The sequence below is a fragment of the Anomaloglossus baeobatrachus genome, chromosome 2 (genome assembly GCF_048569485.1).
Source record: "Anomaloglossus baeobatrachus isolate aAnoBae1 chromosome 2, aAnoBae1.hap1, whole genome shotgun sequence".
NCBI classification, from domain to species: domain Eukaryota; kingdom Metazoa; phylum Chordata; class Amphibia; order Anura; family Aromobatidae; genus Anomaloglossus; species Anomaloglossus baeobatrachus.
In genome coordinates, this window is record NC_134354.1 from 232,251,378 (window position 1) to 232,276,177 (window position 24,800).

At 49.9% G+C, this 24,800-nt stretch overlaps 1 protein-coding gene across 3 annotated transcripts in view; it reads right to left on the bottom strand.

Annotated features, from left to right (window-relative positions):
* The window catches only part of NUCKS1 (nuclear casein kinase and cyclin dependent kinase substrate 1), an 81,922-nt gene extending 57,245 nt beyond the window's left edge, over positions 1-24,677 (bottom strand). For 2 of the 3 annotated variants that reach the window (XM_075335698.1, XM_075335699.1), the window contains exons 1-2: positions 24,198-24,677; positions 18,438-18,481 (exon numbers count right to left, since the gene is read on the bottom strand). In XM_075335698.1, coding sequence (XP_075191813.1) covers positions 18,438-18,481; positions 24,198-24,214 — 61 coding nt within the window. In that variant the 5' untranslated portion in view covers positions 24,215-24,677. The remainder of the gene's footprint in view (positions 1-18,437; positions 18,482-24,197) is intronic. The other variant, XM_075335697.1, reaches the window with a different exon arrangement.
* Between the last annotated feature and the right edge of the window lie 123 nt (positions 24,678-24,800).

A 24,800-nucleotide genomic window follows, 5' to 3' on the forward strand; every position in this document is an offset into this window, starting at 1 on the left:
ACCTCCAACATTGCCAGGCGGCTGCGTGTCCCGCCTTGGTGATTGATCTAGGCAACCGCTGTCGCGTTATCTGACTGGACTCGAATGTGCCTGCCCGCCAACAGGTGGTGAAAGGCTAGGAGAGCTAGAAGCACAGCTCTGGTTTCCAGCACATTGATTGAAAGGGCTGACTCGGACGGAGTCCAAGTGCCCTGTGCTCTGTGGTGGAGATGTACCGCTCCCCAGCCGGATAGGCTGGCATCCGTGGTGAGAATCACCCAGGACGGAGTCAGGAAGGAGCGCCCTTGGGACAAGGATAGAGGTCGAAGCCACCACTGAAGAGAGCTCCTGGTCCGTGGCGACAGAGCCACTAACCTCTGTAAGGAGGAAGGCCGCTTGTCCCAACAGCGGAGAATGTCCACCTGCAGAGGACGCAGATAGAACTGGGCAAAGGGAACTGCCTCCATGGAGGCCACCATTTGACCCAGCACCTGCATCAGGCGCCTGAGGGAATAACGGCGGGGCCTCAGGAGAGAGCGCACCGCTAGCCGGAGAGACTGCTGTTTGATTAACCCCTTCAGCCCCCATCCTGTTTTCACCTTAACCCCTTCACCCCCAGCCACTAAAACACCCTAATGACCGGGCCATTTTTTGCAATTCTGACCAGTGTCACTTTGACAGGTTATAACTCTGGGACGCTTCAACGGATCCTGGCGATTCTGAGATTGTTTTTTCGTGACATATTGTACTTCATGTCAGTGGTAAATTTAGGCCGATATTTTTTGCGTTTATTTGTGAAAATTTAGGAAATTTGGCGAAAATTTTGAAAATTTCGCAATTTTCAAACTTTGAAAATTTATGCCCATAAATCTGAGAAATATGTCACACAAAATAGTTACTAAATAACATTTCCCACTTGTCTACTTTACATCAGCGCAATTTTCGAAACAAATTTTTTTTTCGTTAGGAAGTTAGAAGGGGTCAAAGTTCATCAGCAATTTCTCATTTTTCCAACAAAATTTAGAAAATAATTTTTTTTAGGGACCACATCACATTTGAGGTGACTTTGAGAGACCGAGGTGACAGAAAATACCCAAAAGTGACCCCATTCTAAAAACTGCACCCCTCACTCTGCTCAAAACCACATCCAAAAAGTTTATTAACCCTTTAGGTGCTTCACAGGAACCAAAGCAATGTGGAAGGAAAAAATGAAAATTTTACTTTTTAACACAAAAATGTTACTTTAGCCATAAAATTTTCATTTTCACAAGGGAGAAAAGAGAAAGTGCACCCTACAATTTATTGTGCATTTTCTCCTGAGTACGCCGATACCCCATATGTGGTAAAAATCAATTGTTTGGGTGCACAGCGGAGCTCGGAAGGGAAGGAGCGCCATTTGAATTTTTGAACGCAAAATTAGCTGCACTCATTAGCGGACGCCATGTCGGGTTTGAAGACCCCCTGAGGTGCCTAAACAATGGAGCTCCCCCACAAGTGACCCCATTTTGGAAACTAGAGCCCTCAAATATTTTTTCTAGATGTTTGATGAGCACTTTGAACACCTGGGGGCTTCACAGAAGTTTATAACGTTGAGCCGTGAAAAGAAAAATTTTTTTTTTTACCACAAAACTGTTGCTTCAACTAGGTAGCTTTTTTTTTCACAAGGGTATTGGGAAAAAATGCAACATAAAATGTATTGTCCATTTTCTCCTGAGTACGCAGATACCTCATATGTGGTGGAAATCAAATGTTTGGACACACGGCAGTGCTTGGAATGCAAGGAGCGCCATTTGAATTTTTGAACGCAAAATTAGCTGCACTAATTAGCGGACGCCATGTCGGGTTTGAAGACCCCCTGAGGTGCCTAAACAATGGAGCTCCCCCACAAGTGACCCCATTTTGGAAACTAGAGCCCTCAAATAATTTTTCTAGATGTTTGGTGAGCACTTTGAACACCTGGGGGCTTCACAGAAGTTTATAGCGTTGAGCCGTGAAAAGAAAAAAAAATTTTTTTACCACAAAACGGTTGCTTCAATTAGGTAGCTTTTTTTTTCACAAGGGTATCAGGAAAAAATGCACCATAAAATGTATTGTGCATTTTCTCCTGAGTACGCAGATACCTCATATGTGGTGGAAAGTAATTGTTTGGGCGCATGGCGGGGCTCAGAAGAGAAGGAGCGCCATTTGACTTTTCAAACGCACAGACGCAGTGCACTGATCGGTCGCTGCAGGACGCACGGTCGGGTGCGATAAAAAAAGCGTCGGGGATACGTAAAAAAAAAAGTCACGCCAAAAATTGACCATGGATGCAGATATGTTATGTGCATCCCTGATCAGCGCTCGGCGGGACGCACGGACGGATGCGATACAAAAATTGTCGCGAATACGGAAAAAAGTCACGCCAAAAATTGAGCAGGGATGCCGATCCGTTATCTGCATCCCTGATCAGCGCTCGGCGGGACGCACGGACGGATGCGATACAAAAAGCGTCGCGAATACGGAAAAAAGTCACGCCAAAAATTGAGCAGGGATGCCGATCCGTTATCTGCATCCCTGATCAGCGCTCGGCGGGACGCACGGTCGGACGCGATACAAAAAGCGTCGCGAATACGGAAAAAAGTCACGCCAAAAATTGAGCAGGGATGCCGATCCGTTATCTGCATCCCTGATCAGCGCTTGGCGGGACGCACGGACAGATGAAGTGTAAAAATGGACAGGATACAAGAAAAAAAAAAAAAAAAAAAGTTATACTCACAGTACCAAGAGGATCACTGACCAGAAGAGTTGCAGAGGAACAAGAAGGCAGTGAGATAGACAGCTTTACACCAGCAGCAGGCAGGACGTTGGACAGATCAGCAGAAGGACCCAGCGATGGAGGCAGATGTGATCGGGCCAGTGAAGACCTCGGACGACCCGTGAAGGCAGGTAAGAGGACGTCGGGGGGGGGGGGCAGGGGGGGATGGGGAGAGGGGGGGGCAGAGGGGGGGCAGATGGGGGGGGGTTAGAGGGAGAGCAGAGGGGGCGGAGAAGCAAAGGCAGAAGGAAGGAACCTTGGAAGCAGAATAGAGATGACAGAGGAGGCAGGCAGATCGCGTGGGGAGCAGATCGGGATGCCGGGGGGCAGATCGGGGCGTAGGGGGGCAGATCGGGGCGTAGGGGGGCAGATCTGGGGGGGCACGGGCAGGGGCCTTCACGGGAGCGCGCAGGCGCCTTCACGGGAGCGCGCAGGGGCCATCGCCGGAGCGCAATACTTACCTTTGGAGCTGGCGCGGTGACAGCAGAGGCGGCGTCTGCGGCGGCAGCAGCGGTGGCGTGGTACCAAAAGTACCAGCCACTCCACGCTGCAGCCATGTTGGGGGAGGGTCCCCAGAGCAGTACAGGCCTGGGGAGGGCGGCCACCGGCAGATCAGACCGCCCCACTGCACACTGATTGGAGCGATTGCGCGTCATAGCACGATCGCTCCAATCAGTGCTGCGGGGGCTGGGGGCGGCATGTTTGAGGTCCACCTATGATATGCTGCAGCAGCTGCGGCATCTCATAGCTGGATCTCACAGGATCGCACTAATTCGGGCATTATTTTTGCCGAAATTAGTGCGATCGATGTGGTTGGCGGTTCAGATTTGAACAGCCAATCACATCGATCGTCGATAGGGGGTGGCGATGCCACCCACCCTGGGGTCAAGCAAAGGTCCCCTGCTGTAAGAAACAGCAGGGGACATCATTTGAAAGCCGTTGCTATGGCCACGGCAATCAAATGAAGTTTAGGCAGTAAAATTACGTCCCTGGTCGTTAAGTCACGTTAAAATAGGACGTAATTTTACTGCCCGCGGTCGTGAAGGGGTTAAAGACCTGGCCATTTTTTGCAATTTTGACCAGTGTGACTTTGACAGGTTATAACTCTGGAACACTTCAACGGATCCTGGCCATTCTGAGATTGTTTTTTCGTGACATACTGTACTTCATGTCAGTGGTAAATTTAGGCCGATATGTTTTGCGTTTGTGAAAATTTCGGAAATTTGGCGAAAATTTTGAAAATTTTGCAATTTTCAAAATTTGAAATTTTATGCCTATAAATCTAAAAGATATGTCACACAAAATAGTTACTAAATAACATTTCCCACTTGTCTGCTTTACACCAGCGCAATTTTTGAAAAAAAAAAAAAATTCCGTTAGGAAGTTAGAAGGGTTCAAAGTTCATCAGCAATTTCTCATTTTTCCAACAAAATTTACAAAAAAAATTTTTTAGGTACCACATCACATTTGGAGTGATTTGAGAAACCTAGGCGACAGAAAATACCCAAAAGTGACCCCATTCTAAAATCTGTACCCCTCACTCTGCTCAAAACCACATCCAAGAAGTTTATTAACCCTTTAGGAGCTTCACAGCAACCAAAGCAATGTAGACGAAAAAATGAAAAATGTTACTTTAGCCATAAAAATTAGTATTTTCACAAGGGTATCAGGAAAAATGCATCATAAAATGTATCGTGCATTTTCTCCTGCGTACGCAGATACCCCATATGTGGTGGAAATCAAATGTTTGGGCACACGGCAGGACTCGGAAGGCAAGGAGCGCCATTTGAATTTTTGAGTGCAAAATTAGCTGCACTCATTAGCGGACGCCATGACGGGTTTGAAGACTCCCTGAGGTGCCTAAACAATGGAGCTCCCCCATAAGTGACCCCATTTTGGAAACTAGAGCCCTCAACTATTTTTTCTAGATGTTTGATGTGCACTTTGAACCCCTGGAGGCTTCACAGAAGTTTATAACGTTGAGCCGTGAAAAGAAAAAAAAATTTTTTTACCACAAAACTGTTGCTTCAACCAGGTAGCTTTTTTTATCACAAGGGTATCAGGAAAAAAAGCACCTTAAAATGTATTGTGCAATTTCTCCTGAGTACGCAGATACCTCATATGTGGTGGAAATCAATTGTTTGGGCGTACAGCGGGGCTCAGAAGAGAAGGAGCGCCATTTCACAGCAAAATTGATTGGAATTATTAGCAGACGCCATGTTGCATTTGGAGACCCCCTGAGGTGCCTAAACAATGGAGCTCCCCCACATGTGATCCCATTTTGGAAACTAGACCCCCCCCCCATACAAAAAAATTAGTTTGGCGAAATAAATACAGACAGTAAAAAAAAAAAAAAAAAAAAAAAAAAAAAAAAAGCGCCTGCCACTAAGACCAGTGCCAAACGTGAGAGCAATGCACGAGTCTCGCATCGCATCATCCACTGCAGTCTGGAAGCGAGAAACTGCGCTGGATAATGCGAGGCGAGAGGGCGGGGCGGCAGATGAGAAAGGGCGCAGCGGATGGAAGATGGGAAAGTGCGCAGCGGATGGAGGAGCGGCAGAGGATGGGAAAGGGCGCAGCGGATGGATGATGGGAAATGGCGCTGCGGATGGAGGAGCGGCAGAGGATTGGGGGGGGGGGGGGGGGGGAGGTGAGATGGGGATACCTACCTTACAGGATGGATCTAGGCAGCAGATGAAGGAGGCAACAGATTGAGGAGGGTGAGAGGGGGCAGTAGATGAAGAGGATGGGAGAGAGCAGGCAGGAGATCGGGGAGGGGGGCAGGGTCTGATGGGAGAGAGAGAGAGATGGCACATGGAGGAGGGGGGGGGGCCCGGGGGGAGGGTGGCTTGCAGCAGTACATGTGCTGCAAGCCACCCCCCCCCCCCCCCCCACATGTGCTGCAAGCCACCCCCCCCCCCCCACATGTGCTGCAAGCCACCCCCCCCCCCCACATGTGCTGCAAGCCACCCCCCCCCCCCCCACATGTGCTGCAAGCCACCCTCCCCCCCCCACATGTGCTGCAAGCCACCCTCCCCCCCCCACATGTGCTGCAAGCCACCCTCCCCCCCCCACATGTGCTGCAAGCCACCCGCCCCCCACATGTGCTGCAAGCCACCCGCCCCCCACATGTGCTGCAAGCCACCCGCCCCCCACATGTGAGGGGAGGGTGGCTTGCAGCACATGGAGGGGTAGGAGGTGTAGTAGCGATTGAGAAGGGGCAGCCGATGAAGGAGGCGGCGGCCGCCGATCGGGAACAGTGGGGGCCGATTCGGGGGCAGCAGCGGCTGAAAAAAGGTGGGTGCGACGGCGGCGGGGACAGTGGTGGATCGGGAGCGGCGGCGGGGACAGTGGCGAGCGTGGCGGCGGGGACAGTGGTGGATCGGGAGCGGCGGCAGGGACAGTGGCGGCGGGGACAGCGGTGGATCCGGAGCAGCGGTGGGGACAGTGGCGGCGGGGACAGCGGTGGATCGGGAGCATGGCGGCGGGGACAGCAGTGGATCAGCGGCGGGGCGATCGGAGCCGCGGCGGAGCTGGCGGTGGTATCTGAGACAGCGGCGGTGGCGGGCAGGGCGATCGGGGACAGGGGCGGGCGGCAACTTACCGATGGGCACCCGCAGAGACCGCTGTCCTCGGCTTCCAGGGACGGTCACAGGCCGCAGATCCACATTGATTGGAGAGAGCGGTCACAAGACCGGTCTCTCCAATGAGAGCTGGGGGCGGGTGAAGCACCGATCACCCAGCTCCAGCCAATGGCCAGTGCTACAGCAGCACTGATCAGGGCTGGATTTAAATGTTCCAGCCATTTTCAATGGCTGGAACATTACAGTGACTGTAATTGGCTGAGCGGCGTTCGTCAGCCAATCACAGCCTCTGTAGGTTCGGGGAGGAGGCACCACCCCTCCTGAGGTCAGGCAGAGGTCCCCTCCTTCCCGAATCTACTGTTTAATTAAACAAATTGGACTCCCCGGGGCTCCGGGACCGCGATTTCGCCATGACGTACTGGGTACGTCATGGGTCGTTTAGCACCATGTCACCGTGACGTACCCAGTACGTCAAAGGTCGTTAAGGGGTTAAGGGCAACTTCACAAGTGCCGGCAAAGTCTCGAACTGCATCCCTAGGTATGTGAGACTCTGGGTCGGAGTCAGAGTGGATTTGGGAAGATTGACAATCCACCCGAATTGGGCTAGGGTGGCGAGAGTGAGCGAAACACTCCGCTGACAGTCTGCGCTGGATGGACCCTTGACCAGAAGGTCGTCCAGATAAGGAAGCACTGCTAACCCCTGGAGGTGCAGGACCGCAATCACTGCCGCCATGACCTTGGTGAATACCCGAGGGGCCGTGGCTAACCCGAAGAGGAGAGCCACGAATTGGAAATGATCCTCTCCTATCGCAAAACGTAACCAACGCTGATGTGACACTGCGATTGGCACATGTAGATAGGCATCTCTGATGTCGATGGACGCCAGGAAATCCCCTTGGGTCATAGAGGCAATGACTGATCGCAGAGACTCCATGCGAAAATGCCGCACCCGGACATGCTTGTTGAGAAGCTTGAGATCCAGGATGGGCCGGAAGGTACCGTCCTTTTTTGGAACTAGGAAGAGATTTGAGTAAAAACCTCTGAACCGTTCCTGAGCGGGAACTGGGGCAATCACTCCGTTTGCCTGCAAGGACGCCACGACCTGCGAGAAGGCGGCGGCCTTGGAGCAGGGGGGAGTTGAGAGAAAAAAATCTGTTTGGCGGGCTGGAAGAGAATTGTATCCTGTAGCCGTGAGATATGATTTCTCTCACCCACTGACCGGAGACTTGCTTTAACCAAGCGTCGCCAAAGTGGGAGAGCCTGCCACCGACTAAGGACGTGGCTGGAGCGGGCCGAGAGTCATGAGGAAGCTGCCTTAGTGGCAGAACCTCCTGCGGTCTTCTGCGGACGCGCTTTTGGGCGCCAGTTGGATTTCTAATCCTTGGCTGAGTTAGCGGACGAGGCGGAGGGCTTAGAGGACGACCAGTTGGAGGAACGAAAGGAACGAAACCTCGATTGATTCCTACCCTGGGCGGGTTTCCTGGTCTTTGTTTGTGGCATGGAAGTACTCTTCCCGCTGTTCACCAAACAGCCGTGAACCAGCAAAAGGGAGCCCAGCAAGAAACTTCTTGGAAAAAGCATCTGCCTTCCACTCTCGAAGCCACAAAATCCTGCGGATAACAAGAGAATTAGCTGAAGCCACCGCAGTGCGGCGAGCAGCCTCTAGCATGGCAGACATGGCATAAGATGAAAAAGCTGAAGCCTGAGAAGTTAAGGTAACCATCTCAGGCATAGATTCCTTGGTGAGGGAATGCATCTCCTCTAGAGAAGCAGAGATGGCTTTGAGAGCCCACACTGCTGCAAAAGTCGGGGAAAACGCGGCCCCCGCAGCTTCAAACACAGGTTTGGCCAGAAGGTCAATCTGACGGTCAGTGGAATCCTTAAGTGAGGTGCCGTCAGCCACCGACAACGGTCCGGGCCGAAAGCCTAGACACCGGAGGGTCTACCTTTGGGGAGTGAGACCACTCCTTGACCACCTCAGGTGGAAATGGAAACCGGTCATCAGAACCACGCTTTGGAAAGCGTTTGTCAGGGCAGGCCCTGGGTTTGGCCACAGCGGTCTGAAAACTGGAGTGGTTAAAGAACACACTCTTCCCTCTCTTAGGCGAGGTAAACTGATGTTTTTCTGCCAAAGAGAGTTGCTCCTCTGACACTGGCGGATTGAGATCCAGCACAGAATTAATAGAAGCAATCAAATCACTAAGATCTGAGTCACCCTCAGAGAAATCGATGGGATACATAGCCTCCGAGCCCCCAGTGAGGGCATCCTCCTCATCTTGAGAGTCAGCTCTTGAGACAGAGCCGTGGGATGGGGAGGGGGAGGAAACCCTGCGCCTCGTAGAAGGACGGGGTCTGGGATCAGATGATGAATCCTCCGTGAGCTCCGATGGACGGAGGTCAGAGGATAGGAATCCTCTGTCAAGAGTATTAGAGGCACCCTGTGAGGGGGGCTGATGCATATTCATCAAAGTCCTGGACAAAAGTCCCATGGACTCAGCAAATGACTGGGATATGGACCTAGAAAAGGACTCTACCCAGGCCGGGGGTTCAGTCACAGGTGCAGCAGCAGCCTGAGAGACCACTGGGGGAGAGACTCCAGGCTGTGGCACCGCCAAGTTAGAGCAACCATCACAGTGTGGATAAATGCTCGGCTCAGGCAGCTGGAGCTTACATGCAGTGCATGCAGAATAAAGCTTTGGAGCCTTGCTCCTTGTGTGAGACATGCTGCTGGAGTGGGGGCTTTGCAGAGAATGAACCCCAGGGAGAATATACAGAATATACAGAGGTCCACAACCGGAGACCGGCTGTGGCTTACCAGACCGCTGAGCGCGGTGTTGTGTGCCCTCCAGATCCCGAAGCCCGGTCCCCCAGTGCGCAGCACCTCAGCAGAGATGCAGAATGCAGGATGTCCCAGAGCAGAGTGAACTCTGCCTGCGAAAAGGCCGCCGGAGCGGAGAGAAGGCGGGACTAGGGGGCGTTCTTATAAAAGAGCGGGAACTGGAGGGCTATAGAGACCTGCAGGGAAGGGGGGACGCCGCAGCAGTGGGGAGTGTCCCTCCCCTGTGTAGAACGGCCGCCGGGAGGAGCCGAACCTGTCCCTCTGCATGAGTGACATGCGAGGGCAGGAAAACGAAACTAGGCCTCCGGCGAAGCCAGGGCCTAAATTTAAGCGGCGAGGCCGACAAGCAGGCACCATCGGCGCGGTTCTCGGGCAAAAGCTAGAGAACCCGCCGGAAAAGTTAAAAAACAATCACATACAGCATACTCTCCCCTTACAATAAAGAACCGGGACCCCCAATATAAACGTCTCAGGTACTTAGCTGCTGAGACGCAGGGCCATGTCCCTGGGGATGAGTGCTCCGGTCCAACAGAATCCTCAAGGGGCTGTGGATGGAGACCGGACTCCTGCCAGGCATGGAGACCGTGCTGGCTCCCACTTCAAGCCAGAGCCCAGAAGGGATTGTGAAGGAGCGCGGCATGTAAGGCTTCAGCCTTGTAAATCAACCTTAACAACACCGCCGACACAGTGGGGTGAGAAGGGACATGCCAGGAGTCCAGCCATGGACCCGTTTTTCTTCAAACTCTTTCCAAAAGTCAAACAAATCAGATGAGAATGCATGTGTGGATGTATGCCTCCTGAACACAAAGCAATAAACTGGCTAGGACTGACTACCAGGGGGTGTATAAGCTCAGAGGGAGGAGCTACACTTTTAAGTGTAGTACTTTGTGTGTCCTCCGGAGGCAGAAGCTAAACACCCATGGTCTGGGTCTCCCAAAGGAACGATAAAGAAAAAAAAAAAAAAACCTACAACGCTGTCAAGCCAGAGGTTAGTCATGGTCTAGGAGACTACCATTACCAGTCATGTTAGGAGGAGTGAGGGGGAAAGAAAAAAAAAAAAAAGCACACCCCTGCAGATCTGACATAATCCACACATGATGAACCCGGCTCTGCTACATCCTGAGGTTACAGTGGGCTATCACATTAGAAAACGTGACAGATCACTGCGGCATCAGGGACACCAACGGAGATGCAGCAGTGGAGCATTGATGCTAGTAAGTTCACAGCTGAATTTTTTTTAGGTACCCCAAATGTGACCTCAGGTGACCTCCCCCTCAGGTGAAGTCATTTAACTCAATGCTGGACTAGGTGATGTGCACGCGTTGCGTATTTGGTTGCAAACATTTCTGCATCTTCTGGCAGAACAACGCACAGCAACAGTATACGTTTTTGATGCAGTCAGACGTAGCGGGGGCCTGACAGTAGTGGGACGTCATGTTTGTGGATTGCATCAGACCTGCAGATGAGTCTTGGGGGTTAATAAATTGAAAAGAAAAAAAAAAATGGATAATAGTTATGGTTATTTTTTTTACATACACAATTAGTAATGGCAGTAGGGGTAGTTTGGATCTCAGTCCCCTACCCATTACTAACCTCAGGCTTGACAGCTGTGATATATTGACACATCCCAGCTGTCATTAATCCCTTCTATTACTATTACCCAGATTGCCAAGATGCCAGGGAAAATCGGGATGAGGAGATTCTGGGGCAGCTGCTATTTTTTAGGCTGGTGAGGGCCCAAGAACTTGGCACTCACCAGCTGGGCCCTCATCTTGGCTGGGTATCAAAATGATGGGGGTGGGGTTCCTCTTATTTCGATAGCCAGCCAAGATACTGCACACAGCTGTGTGCAGTAGCCAACAACTGTCTGCTTTATTTGCGCTGGTTATCAATATATGGGTGACCATAGGCTATTTTTCCTCAGTTATTTTTATACTCCACTTACGGGACACAGACACCTACGGTGCGGGTGACCAGTCACAGACGGCATTTTTTTGGACAAAGAAAAAATGGACCAAAGACCTAAAATACCGAGGCAGCAGAAGAAAAGAGAATTTTGTTTACTTACCGTAAATTCTTTTTCTTATAGTTCCGTATTGGGAGACCCAGACATTGGGTGTATAGCTTCTGCCTCCGGAGGACACACAAAGTACTACACTCAAAAGTGTAGCTCCTCCCTCTGAGCTTATACACCCCCTGGAGAACCAGATCTAGCCAGTTTAGTGCAAAAGCTGAAGGAGAATAGCCACCCACAAGTAAAGACAGAGCAAGAACCGGAACAACCGGAGCCTCTGTCTACGACAACAGCCGGTGATAACACGCGGAACAAGAAACTGCCAACAGGCAACAGGGAGGGTGCTGGGTCTCCCAATACGGAACTATAAGAAAAAGAATTTACGGTAAGTAAACAAAATTCTCTTTCTTTATCGTTCCTATGGGAGACCCAGACATTGGGACGTCTCAATGCAGTCCATGGGAGGGAATAAACAGAAAACTGAGAAGTAGGCGGAGCCTAACTTCACAAATTGGCGACAGCCGCCTGAAGGATGCGTCTGCCCAAGCTCGCATCTGCCGAAGCATGAGCATGCACTTGGTAGTGCTTTGAAAAGGTATGCAGACTAGTCCAAGTGGCAGCCTGACAGACCTGCTGAGCCGTAGCCTGGTGCCTGAAAGCCCAAGAGGCACCGACAGCTCTGGTCGAGTGTGCCTTGATCCCCGGCGGGGGAGGCACCTGAGTACACTGGTAGGCATCGGAAATGGCCGACCTAATCCAACGAGCTAAGGTCGGCTTAGAAGCCGAGAGGCCCTTACGCTGACCTGTGGTTAGCACAAAAAGAGAGGTGCACCGCCTAAGAACAGCGGTGCGAGACACATAGATCCGGAGCGCCCGCACCAGATCCAGAGTATGCAACGCTTTTTCAAAGCGATGAACAGGAGCCGGACAAAAGGAAGGCAGGGAAATGTCCTGGTTAAGGTGGAAAGGAGAAACCACCTTAGGGAGAAAGTCCGGAGTCGGACGGAGAACCACCTTGTCTTGATGAAAAACCAAAAAAGGTGACTCCGAAGAGAGCGCAGCCAAATCAGAGACTCTCCTGAGAGAAGTTATGGCCACTAGAAAGACCACTTTCTGTGAAAGACGAGACAAAGAAACCTCCCTAAGAGGCTCAAAGGGGGGTTTCTGCAAGGCCGTGAGGACCAGATTGAGGTCCCAGGGATCCAAGGGCCGCCGGTAAGGCGGAATGATGTGAGACGCGCCCTGCATGAAGGTGCGCACCTGAGCCAGCCGGGCGATACGCCGCTGGAACAACACTGACAGAGCCGAGACTTGTCCCTTGAGGGAATTGAGGGATAGTCCTAGCTGCAGACCGGACTGTAGAAAGGACAGAAGGGTCGGCAAGGAAAAAGGCCAAGGAGCATGGCCGGAAGAGCGACACCAGGACAGGAAAATTCTCCAGGTCCTGTGATAGATTTTGGCCGAGGAAGACGTCAGAGCCCGAGTCATAGTGGAGATGACTTCAGGAGGGATACCAGAAGTCGTCAAGATCCAGGACTCAAGAGCCACGCCGTCAATCTGAGAACCGCAGAATTCTGGCGTAAAAACGGACCTTGTGAGAGAAGGTCTGGACGGTCCGGAAGATGCCACGGCACCTCTACGGACAGATGGAGCAGGTCTGGGTACCAAGCTCGCCTGGGCTAGTCCGGAGCAATGAGGATGACCCGACGGCCCGCCATTCTGATCTTACGCAGAACTCTGGGCAAGAGAGCTAGAGGGGGAAACACGTAGGACAGACGAAACTGGGACCAATCTTGAACCAGAGCGTCCGCTGTAAAAAGCCTGAGGATCGTGGGAGCGAGCCACGTAAACCGAAACCTTGTTGTTGTGCCGGGATGCCATTAGATCCACTTCCGGAGTGCCCCACTTGCGGCAGATTGACCTGAACACTGCCGGATGCAGGGACCACTCGCCACTGTCCACGGTTTGACGGCTGAGATAATCTGCTTCCCAGTTTTCCACGCCTGGGACGTGGACTGCGGATATGGTGGACTTGGAGTCCTCCGTCCATTGAAGGATGCGTTGAACCTCCAACATTGCCAGGCGGCTGCGTGTCCCGCCTTGGTGATTGATGTAGGCAACCGCTGTCGCGTTGTCTGACTGGACTCGGATGTGCTTGCCCGCCAAAAGGTGGTGAAAGGCTAGGAGAGCTAGAAGCACAGCTCTGGTTTCCAGCACATTGATCGAGAGGGCTGATTCGGACGGAGTCCAAGTGCCCTGTGCTCGGTGGTGGAGACATACCGCTCCCCAGCCGGATAGACTGGCATCCGTGGTGAGGATCACCCAGGACGGGGCCAGGAAGGAGCGTCCCTGAGAGAGAGGGGCCGAAGCCACCACTGAAGGGAGCTCTGGTCTGTGGCGACAGAGCCACTAGCCTGTGCAAGGAGGAAGTCCGCTTGTCCCAACAGCGGAGAATGTCCAGCTGCAGAGGACGCAGATGGAACTGGGCAAAGGGAACAGCCTCCATTGACGCCACCATCTAACCCAGCACCTGCATTAGGTGCCTGATGGAATGACGGCGGGGCCTCAGCAGAGAGCGCACCGCCAGATGGAGGGACTGCTGTTTGACTAAGGGCAGCTTCACAAGTGCCGGCAGAGTCTCGAACTGCATCCCTAGGTACGTGAGCCTCTGGGTCGGAGTCAGTTGATTTGGGCAGATTGACAAGCCACCCGAATTGGGCTAGAGTGAGCGAGACACTCCGCTGACAGTCTGCGCTGGATGAAGCCTTGACTAGAAGGTCGTCCAGGTAAGGAATCACTGCCAACCCCTGGAGGTGCAGAACCGCAACCACTGCTGCCATGACCTTGGTGAATACTCGAGGGACCGTGGCTAACCCGAAGGGGAGAGCCACGAATTGGAAATGTTCCTCTCCGATTGCAAAACGTAGCCAACGCTGGTGTGAAACTGCAATTGGCACATGCAGATAGGCATCTCTGATGTCGATGGATGCCAGGAAATCTCCTTGGGTCATTGAGGCAATGACTGATCGCAGAGACTCCATGCGAAAATGCCGCACCTGAACATGCTTGTTGAGAAGCTTGAGATCCAGGATGGGCCGGAAGGAACCATCCTTTTTGGGGACTAGGAAGAGATTTGAGTAGAAACCTCTGAACCGTTCCCGGGCGGGAACCGGTACAATTACTCCGTTGGCCTGCAAGGATGCCACGGCCTGAGAGAAGGCGGCGGCCTTGGAGCAGGGGGGAGTTGACAGAAAAAATCTGTTTGGCGGGCTGGAAGAGAATTCTATCCTGTAGCCGTGGGGAGATGATATCCCGCACCCACTGATCGGAGACGTGTTGAAACCACACGTCGCCAAAGTGGGAGAGCCTGCCACTGACTAAGGACGTTGCTGGCGCGGCCAGATAGTCAAGAGGAGGCTGCCTTAGCGGCAGCAGCTCCTGCGGTCTTTTGTGGACGCGCCTTTGTGCGCCAGTTGGGTTTTTGGTCCTTGGCTGAGTTAGTGGACGAGGCCGAGGGCTTAGAGGATGACCAGTTGGAGGAACGAAAGGAACGAAACCTCGACTGGTTCCTACCCTGGGCAGGTTTCCTGGTTTTAGTTTGTGGCATGGAAGTACTCTTCCCGCCAGTAGCTTCCTTAATAATTTCATCCAGTTGTTCACCGAATAGCCTGGATCTAGCAAAAGGGAGCCCAGCAAGGTGGTACTTTGAAGAAGCATCTGCCTTCCACTCTCGAAGCCACAAGATCCTGCGGATAGCGAGGGAATTAGCCGAAGCCACCGCAGTGCGGTGAGAAGCCTCCAGCATGGCAGACATGGCATAGGATGAAAAAGCTGAAGCTTGGGAAGTTAAGGCAACCATTTCGGGCATAGATTCCCTGGTGAGGGAATGCATCTCCTCTAGAGATGGCTTTGAGAGCCCAAACTGCTGCAAAAGATGGGGAGAACGAGGCCCCTGCTGCCTCATATACAGATTTGGCCAGAAGGTCAACCTGGCGGTCAGTGGAATCCTTGAGAGGTGCCATCAGCCACTGATACAACGGTCCGGGATGAGAGTCTAGACACCGGAGGGTCTACCCTTGGTGAATGAGCCCACACCTTGACCACCTCAGGTGGAAAGGGAAAACGGTCATCAGAACCACGCTTTGGGAAGCGTTTGTCAGGACAGGCCCTAGGCTTGGTCACAGTGGCCTGAAAACTGGAGTGGTTAAAAGAACACACTCCTTGTCCTCTTAGGCAAGGTAAACTGGTGCTTTTCTGCCAGAGAGGGTTGCTCCTCTGATACTGGCGGATTGAGGTCCAGTACAGAATTAATGGACGCAATCAAATCACTAACATCTGAGTCACTTTCGGACAGATCAATCGGGCACATGGAGGTAGCCTCCGAGCCCCCAGTAAAGGCATCCTCCTCGTCCTGCGAGTCAGCTCTTGAATCAGAGCCGCGGGACGAGGAAGGAGGGGAAACTGCGTCTCCTTTTAGGAGGACGGGGTCTGGGACCAGATGAAGAATCCTCTGTGAGCTCCGCTGAGAGAGCCCTAGCAGCAGAGGCGCCCTGAGAAGGGGGCTGATGCATGTTCAGCAAAGTCCGGGACAGCTGTCCCATGGAGTCGGCAAAAGACTGGGCGATTGACCTAGAGAAGGATTCTACCCAAGCCGGGGGTGCAGCCGGAGGGACCACTATGAGTGCGATTCCAGGCTGAGGCATTGTCAGGTTAGAGCAGGCATCACAATGTGGATATGTGCTCGGTTCAGGCAGCACGAGCTTACATGCAGTGCATATTGAGTACAACCTTGCAGCCTTGCTCCTCGTGTGAGACATGCTGCTGAAGTGGGGGCTCTGAGCCAGAATGACCCCCAGAGAGTATATAAGAAGATCCACAACCGGAGGTTGTGGCTTACCAGACCGTTTGTGTGCCCTCCAGATCCCACAGCCCGGACCTCCAAGCAGCTTAGCAGGGATGCTGCAGCCAGCGCTGATCCAGAGAAAAACGCTGAGAAAATGGCGCCGGAGCGAGGAGAGGGGGCGGGACCTGCTCTGAGAGCGGGATCTGGAGGGCCAAGGAGACTTACAGGGGAGGGGACATGTACTCAGAGAGGAGTGTCCCTCCCCTGTGCCGAACGGCCGCTGGGCGGAGCCGCACTGTCCCTCTGCATGATTGACATGCGAGGGCAGTGAAATCGAAAGTAGGCCTCCGGCGAAGCCGGGGCCTAAATTTAAGCGATGCGGCCGGCGCGCAGGCACCATCGGCGCAGTTCTCAGGCGACAACCAGAGAACCGGCCGGAAATGTCAGAAAAGTTACACAGCACACTCTCACACCATAATAAAGTACCGGGACCCCCCGAATATAAACGTCTCAGGTACTTAGCTTACTGAGCCGCAGGGTTCCAAGTCCCTGGGGATGAGTGCTCCGTCCAGCAGGATCCTGAAGGGCTGCGGATGGAGACCGGTCTCCTGCAAAGCAAGGAGAACCGTGCTGGCTCCCAGTTCAAGCCAGAGCCCGAGGGATGGTGAAGGAGCGCGGCATGTAAGGCTCCAGCCTTGGAATCAACCTTAACAACACCGCCGACACAGTGGGGTGAGAAGGGACATGCCGGGAGTACAGGCTTGGACCCGCTTTTCTTCAAAAACTTTCCAAAAATGAAAAATCAGATGAGAATGCATGTGTGGATGTATGCCTCCTGAACACAAAGCAATGAACTGGCTAGATCTGGTTATCCAGGGGGTGTATATGCTCATAGGGAGGAGCTACACTTTTTAGTGTAGTACTTTGTGTGTCCTCCGGAGGCAATAGCTATACACCCAATGTCTGGGTCTCCCATAGGAACGATAAAGAAAGATAACTGGTGTAAATGTAACCATTATTCAGAAGTTAGGGTCAGTTCACAGGCGGACATCTAGAATATTAGAAGAAATGGAAGGCCTCCCATATGAGAGATTGAAAAAGTTTGATTTGTTTAGAATAAAAGACCTCTCAGAGGAAATCACATGTACATGTATAAATATAGGGGTGGTCAACACAAAGAAAAAAAAAAAAAAAAAAAAAAAAAGACTGGCACATAGTATTGCTTTTGGAAGGAATGTCAAGGACCAGGGGGCCCTCACTGCGAGTGGAAGAAAGGAGACTGGCAGCTAAATAGGAAAGAGTTCTTTACAATTAGAGAAGTCAGATTGTAGAATGCCGTACCACAAGAGGTAGTAATGGCTGACAAAAAAAAAAAAAAGAAGAAGAAGGCTGGATGATTTCTTAAGTACACAAAACATTGATATAAATGATTTAGTGGCAAATATAGGTGGAGAAAGGTTGAACTAGATGGGCCTATATTTTTTAATGTAACTATGTAAATGTTATACATATGTATAGTTATATTTAATGTGAGGATGAATAGTTTCTTTAGAGAAGATTAGGGAATCAGAAAAGAAGGTAAAGCAACATGGCTGACCCCATAATCATATACAGAACGTTTAAGCAGCACACCGGCGGCTTTTTCTTTTACCACTGGAGTGGTATCACTAATGTATCTTCCCAGTGTGATGTAGAATACTTAAGAGCTGCCATCTTCTCAGCATTGCTACGGTCGTCTTCTGCTAGTTCTGACCTGCCAGATTGCTCTAGTGTTTGCTAGGCAGACCAGAAGTCACTTCTCAATGCAAGTCTATGAACCAGAACGAGGCTCATTCTTAACCGAGAGCTTGCGACCGTTAGCTGTGACTTAGACTATGTGCGCACGTTGCGTAATTACATGCAGTTACGCTGCGCTTTGTAGCGCAGCGTAACTGCATGCGTCCTGCGTCCCATGCATAATCTATGAAGATTATGCAGGAGCAGTGCGCACGTTGCGTCAGAGTGCAGCGCTTCGGCTGCTTCCCGAAGCGCACGTTCTAAGAAGTGACATGTCACTTCTTCCGTGCGCTTTGCCTGCAGCACCTGCTCTGTCTATGGCAGGAGCTGCAGTTAGAGCGCACGGAATCGGCTTTTTTTTTCACTACGGACATTTTCTGCAGTGATTTGAAGCGCACGTGTGCTCTTCAGATCGCTGCAGAAATTTCTGCAGTGACAGTACGCAACGTGCACATAGCCTTACAGTTAATCAGCAGCTGTGGTCAGAAGATTGTAGAATGGGACCAGAGTAGCAGCAGGAAGATCAAGATAGCGGCTTGTAAGTATAGTACTATTAATTGAAGAACCTCTTTAATTCTGAATATTGTAGATGAGATCAGAATACATACCATCAGAATCTTGAAACTGGGAATAATCAACCACTTTTCTGTTCCTGAAAAAGAAGGATTTGCAATTAAAACATGAAGTGGGAGTGTCTCTTCCAACACCAATTCTTGAATGTATGTAAAATAAAAAAAAACCAAAAAAAAAAACCCCATTTATGGATGGAGATTTTACTTTGTCTCTTCGTGATCTCAGCATAATCCCTAGTGGATGTTTGTACAAACACAATACTATCCAATTTGGCTTGAAGTCCTCAGTGGGGCCATATAAAGGCTTTCCAACAGAGTTCGATTAGATGTGAACATTATAACATGTCAAACCTATACATGTATAGTTTCAAATTCAGGAGAAAGCTGAGCAATTATCCAGATAACTTAAAAAGTGTACCTATAGGTTCACAAAGTGATTATTGTGCAGGACTCTGCATACTTTTTTTTCTATAACCACACTTAAGGGTGCTTTACACGCTGCGACATCGCTAGCGGTCTGCAGAGATCATACATCGGTCGATTTTATAGCGCCGGTCACATGTGCGATCTCGGCAGATCGCATCTGCGATCTGGTGTGTCCCATCGCTAACGAGATCGCTAGCGATGTCGCAGCGTGTAAAGCACCCTTTAGAGTAAGGCTATGTGCGTGTTTTTTGGGTGCAGTTTTGGTCTCAAAACTGCATGCATTTCCTTTCTTAGCAACGTCTATGAGATTTTATTTTGGCTGCGTTTTTGTGGTGACCACAAAGATGTACCATGTCAATTCTTTTTGCGTTTTTCACCCATTGAATGCATTGGACAAAAAAGCTGCAAAAAACGCATGAAAACACGCAAAAATGCATGCTTTTTTTAATGTGTTTTTCCTGTGGGTGCATTTTTTTGGGGCAAAAAAAAAAAAAAAAACGCAGCGTGCGCATATAGCATTTTTTTTAAACTGCAGCATGCATTGCTTAAAGGAACCAATCACCAGGATTTTCGTATATAAGCTACAGCAAATGCTATACTGGCGTTATCAGGCTGATTATCTACATACCTTTAGTGGTCAGCTCGGATGTTTAGGTTTTGAAATCCAAAAAAGTAAAGTTTTTAAAATTAGCTGCTTGTTGAGTGACAGCAGCTGAGAATCAGATAATACAGTACTATAAATTCATATTGATCCCCTCCCCGTTAGAATTAGCATAAGTATTATAGAAACGATTCACTTTGTCTCTTGAAGGACCTGTGTGAGGTCATACCCATGTGACTTGGTATCCTGCCTTGATGGCTGAGGCCCCGTCCCTTCTGGTCACATGGGTATGACATCACAAGTCCTGCAAGAGACAAAGTGAATCGTTTCTATAATACTTATGTTAATTCTAACGGGGAGGGGATAACTTTGAATTCCCACTAGATATCTGCTCCTTTGCTGCTGTCACTCAACAAGCAGCTAATTTGATAAACTTTACTTTTTTGGATTTCAAAACCTATAAAAAGCATTTTTACATTATAGAGCAGCCTGTGCACAATATACAATATTCTAGAATACTGTATATAAGCGCTAACTGGTGGTGGCAGTAGCCTATAAGGGACAAATCGGGTGACAGGTTCCTTTTAAAGGGAATTTGTCAACCCATTTGACATATCTAACCTATTAATACGAGCATATGGATCATAGAGTGTCGAAAACAATTATACCTTTATGCCTCATGTCAGATGACTTTATGGGGGGAAATCTACTTTTAGCGTTTTATGTAATTGAGGTATTTAAAGGGAACAAAACATCAGGATTTTCATGTATAAGGTGCAGCCAGTGCAGTACTGGCACAGGCAGTACATACCATTAGGGTGCAGCTCGGGTGTTTATAAAATTGGATTTCAATGACTAAAGTTTGAAAATTCGTGCACTTTTTGATTGACGTGTGCACCTTTCTCCTAATGTCCGGGCGTGTTATGGACGTTTATCCCCGCCCCCTGTTCCTCCCTCTCACTTGCCATATGTAAATTCCTCTCTTCAGAAAAATGGCGCCGGAGTTGGCGCCTGCGCACAGCGCTCATCTCTGGCGCCATGTTTCTGAAGCCCACTGTACTTAGTATTTTGCAGGAGAGGGCGGCACATGCACACTCACTTCAGATCCCGTTGTGACTGCGGGAGCGCATGTGGTCACAACAGGACTGCAGAACAGCTGATGAGAGGACGCGATTAGCTGCGTCCTCTCATCAGCTGTTCTGCAGTCCTGTTGTGACCACGCGCGCTCCCAACGGGATCTGAAGAAGCGAGGGCGCATGCGCCGCCCTCTCCTGCAAAATACTAAGTACAGTGGGCTTCAGAAACATGGCGCCGGAGATAAGCGCTATGCGCAGGCGCCAACTCCGGCGGCATGTTTCTTGAGAGGAATTTACATACGGCCAGTGAGAGGCAGGAACAGGGGGCGGGGATAAACGTCCATAACACGCCCGGACACTAGGAGAGAGGTGCACACGTCAATCAAAAAGTGCACGAATTTTCAAACTTTATAAAGTTGGATTTCAATGACTAAACACCAGAGCTGCACCCTAATGGTATGTACAGCCTGTGCCAGTACTGCACTGGCTGCACCTTATACATGAAAATCCTGATGTTTGGTTCCCTTTAAGGCCATGGGATGGATGGTGCTCAATATTACACTGCCTCCTTACTTCATTAGCATAGCAGGTACTATATCACTGGAGCGGACGTAGCAGTGACTCTCCAGCTCCCGTGCAGAAGAAACATGAAGCCAGTGCCCATAGAAGAACGGAACACTCCAGTGGAAGGTCGGCAATTTGCAGTGCGCAGGATTTCAAGACCACAACTAGATGTCACAGAAGCTGATGGGAGGTGACAGCTTAGCTAATGAAGCAAGGTGTCAGTGCCATCTTCCAGGCAGCATCTGCATCATAGCCTGGAATAACTCATTTACTTACATAGAGGGATAAAAGAATTTATCCACAAGGCTGCTGAAATGAAGCATACAGGTATGATTACTTTCAGCATTCTATAACCTATATTAATTTTAGATCTGTCACCCCATTTGACCTATTCTCTTTAAAAGGAAAACCAGGCAGGATCAACATATTCTTAACCAACCTATATGAGCATGCAAATCATACAAAAGTGAATAAAATGATAACATGATATGTGCAATTCAATGTCTTATTCAAGAGAAATCCAGACTTTTCTTAATATGTAAATGAGCTGTTAAAATCCATAGGCCAGACACTGATCTCCATGAGAATCACCCTTCAGACCTTTTAAAAGGCAAGGGCATTACACTAGTGAGACATGTAGTAACTGACAGCCCACTCTCCTGATCTCACTGCAGAGCTGTGTGATGACAACAGAGCAGAACTTTGTCTTGTTAAACACACTTGCAGCTGTCCCCAGTGCTTCAGCCTCCCTCACACATGGAGAACATGGTGGTGGTGGGGGTAGGGAGCACAGCAAAACTGACAGCACTGAGACGAGAGCTGCAGCTGGAAATTTGTAATAGGACATTCAAAAAAAATGTGGATTTTTCTACAATAGGCCACTGGACCATAAGCAAGGTATTTTATGCAACTTTCTATGACATGTGTCATACATGGCTTAGGAGTGCTGATCCTTGTGACAGGTTCCCTTTAAAAAGGTTATTCCAAGTTACTACAGAGTAGGTGATTACTAAATTAATGTGACCCTCATCAAATTTTAGAACAAGAGAATAGAATTGTGTAGGGTTGCGCATGTGAGCAGCAATTTGGGAGTGCAGTAGATATCGGAGTTGTAGTGCACCTGTTGGGGTAGCAATGGGTTAGGCTATGTTGACACTGCATCTTTTCTTAACCAAAGATGTAAGTTTTTTGCCACAAAAAAATACACACGGCAAAAAAAACATCAGTTTTTACCGCGTTTTGCCCAACGCGTTTTTTTTTTTTTTAAGTCAAATCTACTGACTAGAAGTGCTCAAAAACGCCAGCCAAAATTCAAAAAGAATTGACTCCTGTGCATCTTCAAAAATGCAGCCAAAAAAGATGCAGTGTGGACAGCAAAATAGAAATCTCAGACTTTGCTAAGGGAAGGAAATGCATGCATTTAAGTGCATCTTTGTGACCTCAAAAATTCATGCAAAAAACAGTAAAAGATGCAGTGTGTGAACAGCCTGATGGCTTTGTATCCCTACAGTTTCCCGCTTGTGGTGCCGATATAGCACTAGTCCCCCCGCGATTCCCCAGTGCTATATACGTAATCTCTTTTCTACTGTGCATGCCTAGTCCCTTTAAATACTAACATATAAAGTAATTATAAGCTTGCACATGCACAGAAGCAAAAGATGAGCAAAGAAAAAAAATAAAATAAGTCTCTGATTCTCAAGTGATCATTTCTGCTCACACATTAGTTTGCCCTTGATTGTCATCTAGCTTTTACAGAAGCCTGACAACTCAGACCAATATATTTCCCTCCATGCAGGTGTGAAAATGCATACAGAACCTATATACCAACTGCTCTTATATTCATTATAAGGCAAATAATATCCTAAAACGTCAACACTGAAAGACATGTGGTGTTAGAAGGGAATCCCTGATTATGTTTGCACCTCACTTTCTCAACAACACAGATCAGCATCTTATCGCCTTACTGGATAAACAAGGCAAGACGACCACTATAGGCTCAGAAATTACAAAACTAAAGCTGCGATATTTAGGCCATGTTCACATTGTGAACAAATCTGTAGCAGAAATTTATCACAAATCCCCATGTGGATTTCAATTACAAATTAGTGAATTGTAGATTGTAAGCCAATGAAGGGCAGCGTATTTATGTAACCTCTTTCACATTTACAGGTGCTTTAAAAAGATAAGTAAAATAGCGGGAAATCTGCATTGAAAAGCCACACAAGAACGAGTATGGGACAGATTTGAGATAGGCAAGTTGCTTCATTTTTACAAAGATTTTATTCGGCAGTGAGTGAATGAAAATGCCATTTCCTTCTATTGTAGTGGCTAACATTTTATTTCTATTATAGTGTAATTTTTGCAGTGAAGAAATCACAACGTGTGAACTTGGCCTTAGGAATTTTATTGTCCAAAACTGGAAAGAATAGAAAGCAGAAAAAAAAATTCTAAGAAATTAAACTTTGTAAAGAGCAAGTAAGGAGCTCATCAGGTGTATGGGAGATGTGCTTGGTGGGCAGATCGCGGCTTGAGGGTCTTGGATCCCCACAGTCTTTGTTCAGGCACAGCAATATGTACACTTTTTGCCCTTCCCCCCAAAACAGCTGCTAGCCCAGCCCTCTGCAAGCTACTCTGCCATTCTCCATGTATAGAGACTTGTACAGACTACAATGTAGAAATATACATGTGATCTCAGGTTTACTAAGCTCCCCATATATCACAAGTGTCCTCAGTAAAGTGGAAGACGTCCATCCACATTGCCCGCTCTCCCCAGCCCCGCCACATCCAGCCCCTCCGCGTGCAGTAAGGGCTCCCTGGCGCCCACCGCATCCCACCCCTCCGCGTGCAGTAAGGCGAGGGCCACCAGAAGCCACATTATGCTCCCCGGCGCCCACCACATGCAGCCCTCCGCGCGCAGTAAAACTAGGGCCACCAGAAGCCATATTCTGCTCCCCGGCGCCCACCATGGAGCAAGCACACCTGTGCGCGCATCACATAGAGCGGGCTCTGCAGGCGCCATGGCTGCCTCCGCTCCACACGACCCCCACACATACGACACAATGAGACTCCCAGCCGAATATTCCCCACACGTGTGCACGCGCGGCCTGCTCTCCCGGGCCTTGTACTCACCTCACCGGCCTGGACATGGCTCCTGCGGACACTAACCAGCGACAACAGTCGAAAGAGGTGGGAGATGAGGGGGGCGAGAGGCTTCCTTTGTATGAGACCCCCGGGAGGCCGCTTTATGGAGGGTGGGGGTTGCTAAAAGGAGGAGGGTTGGGAGAAAGGAGGCCTAAGCCTATGTGTTCTCCTACTATAGACGGGGGGAGAAAAATCCCAGCTATCCCTTCTTCCCCGGGAAAACCTCACATTAATGGCCGTCTAAGCAAGGAGTGAAAAGAGGCGGGAAAACCGGTGGAGGCGGGGCTGATCAGCTACTCAACCACCAGGCGACGTAGACTGCGCACACTACACTGCGAGTAACGCGCGCCAGTCACGCCCACCCCCTATAGAGACAACTACACAATCCTTAATCCGAATTAAAATGCAAAATTTATCGCTGCCTCAGTCTGCGAATCCCCCCTCCCCAACCGCCGCCTCGAGCCCCTGAGCCAAGGGAGCAGCCTAACCCGCTGGGTGCACGCCTCGTCTTACTATTGGCTCGTTTACGACACACAGACAGCTGATTGGATTATTCAAAACATCACTCTTGCAAATTATTTGCTACGAGGA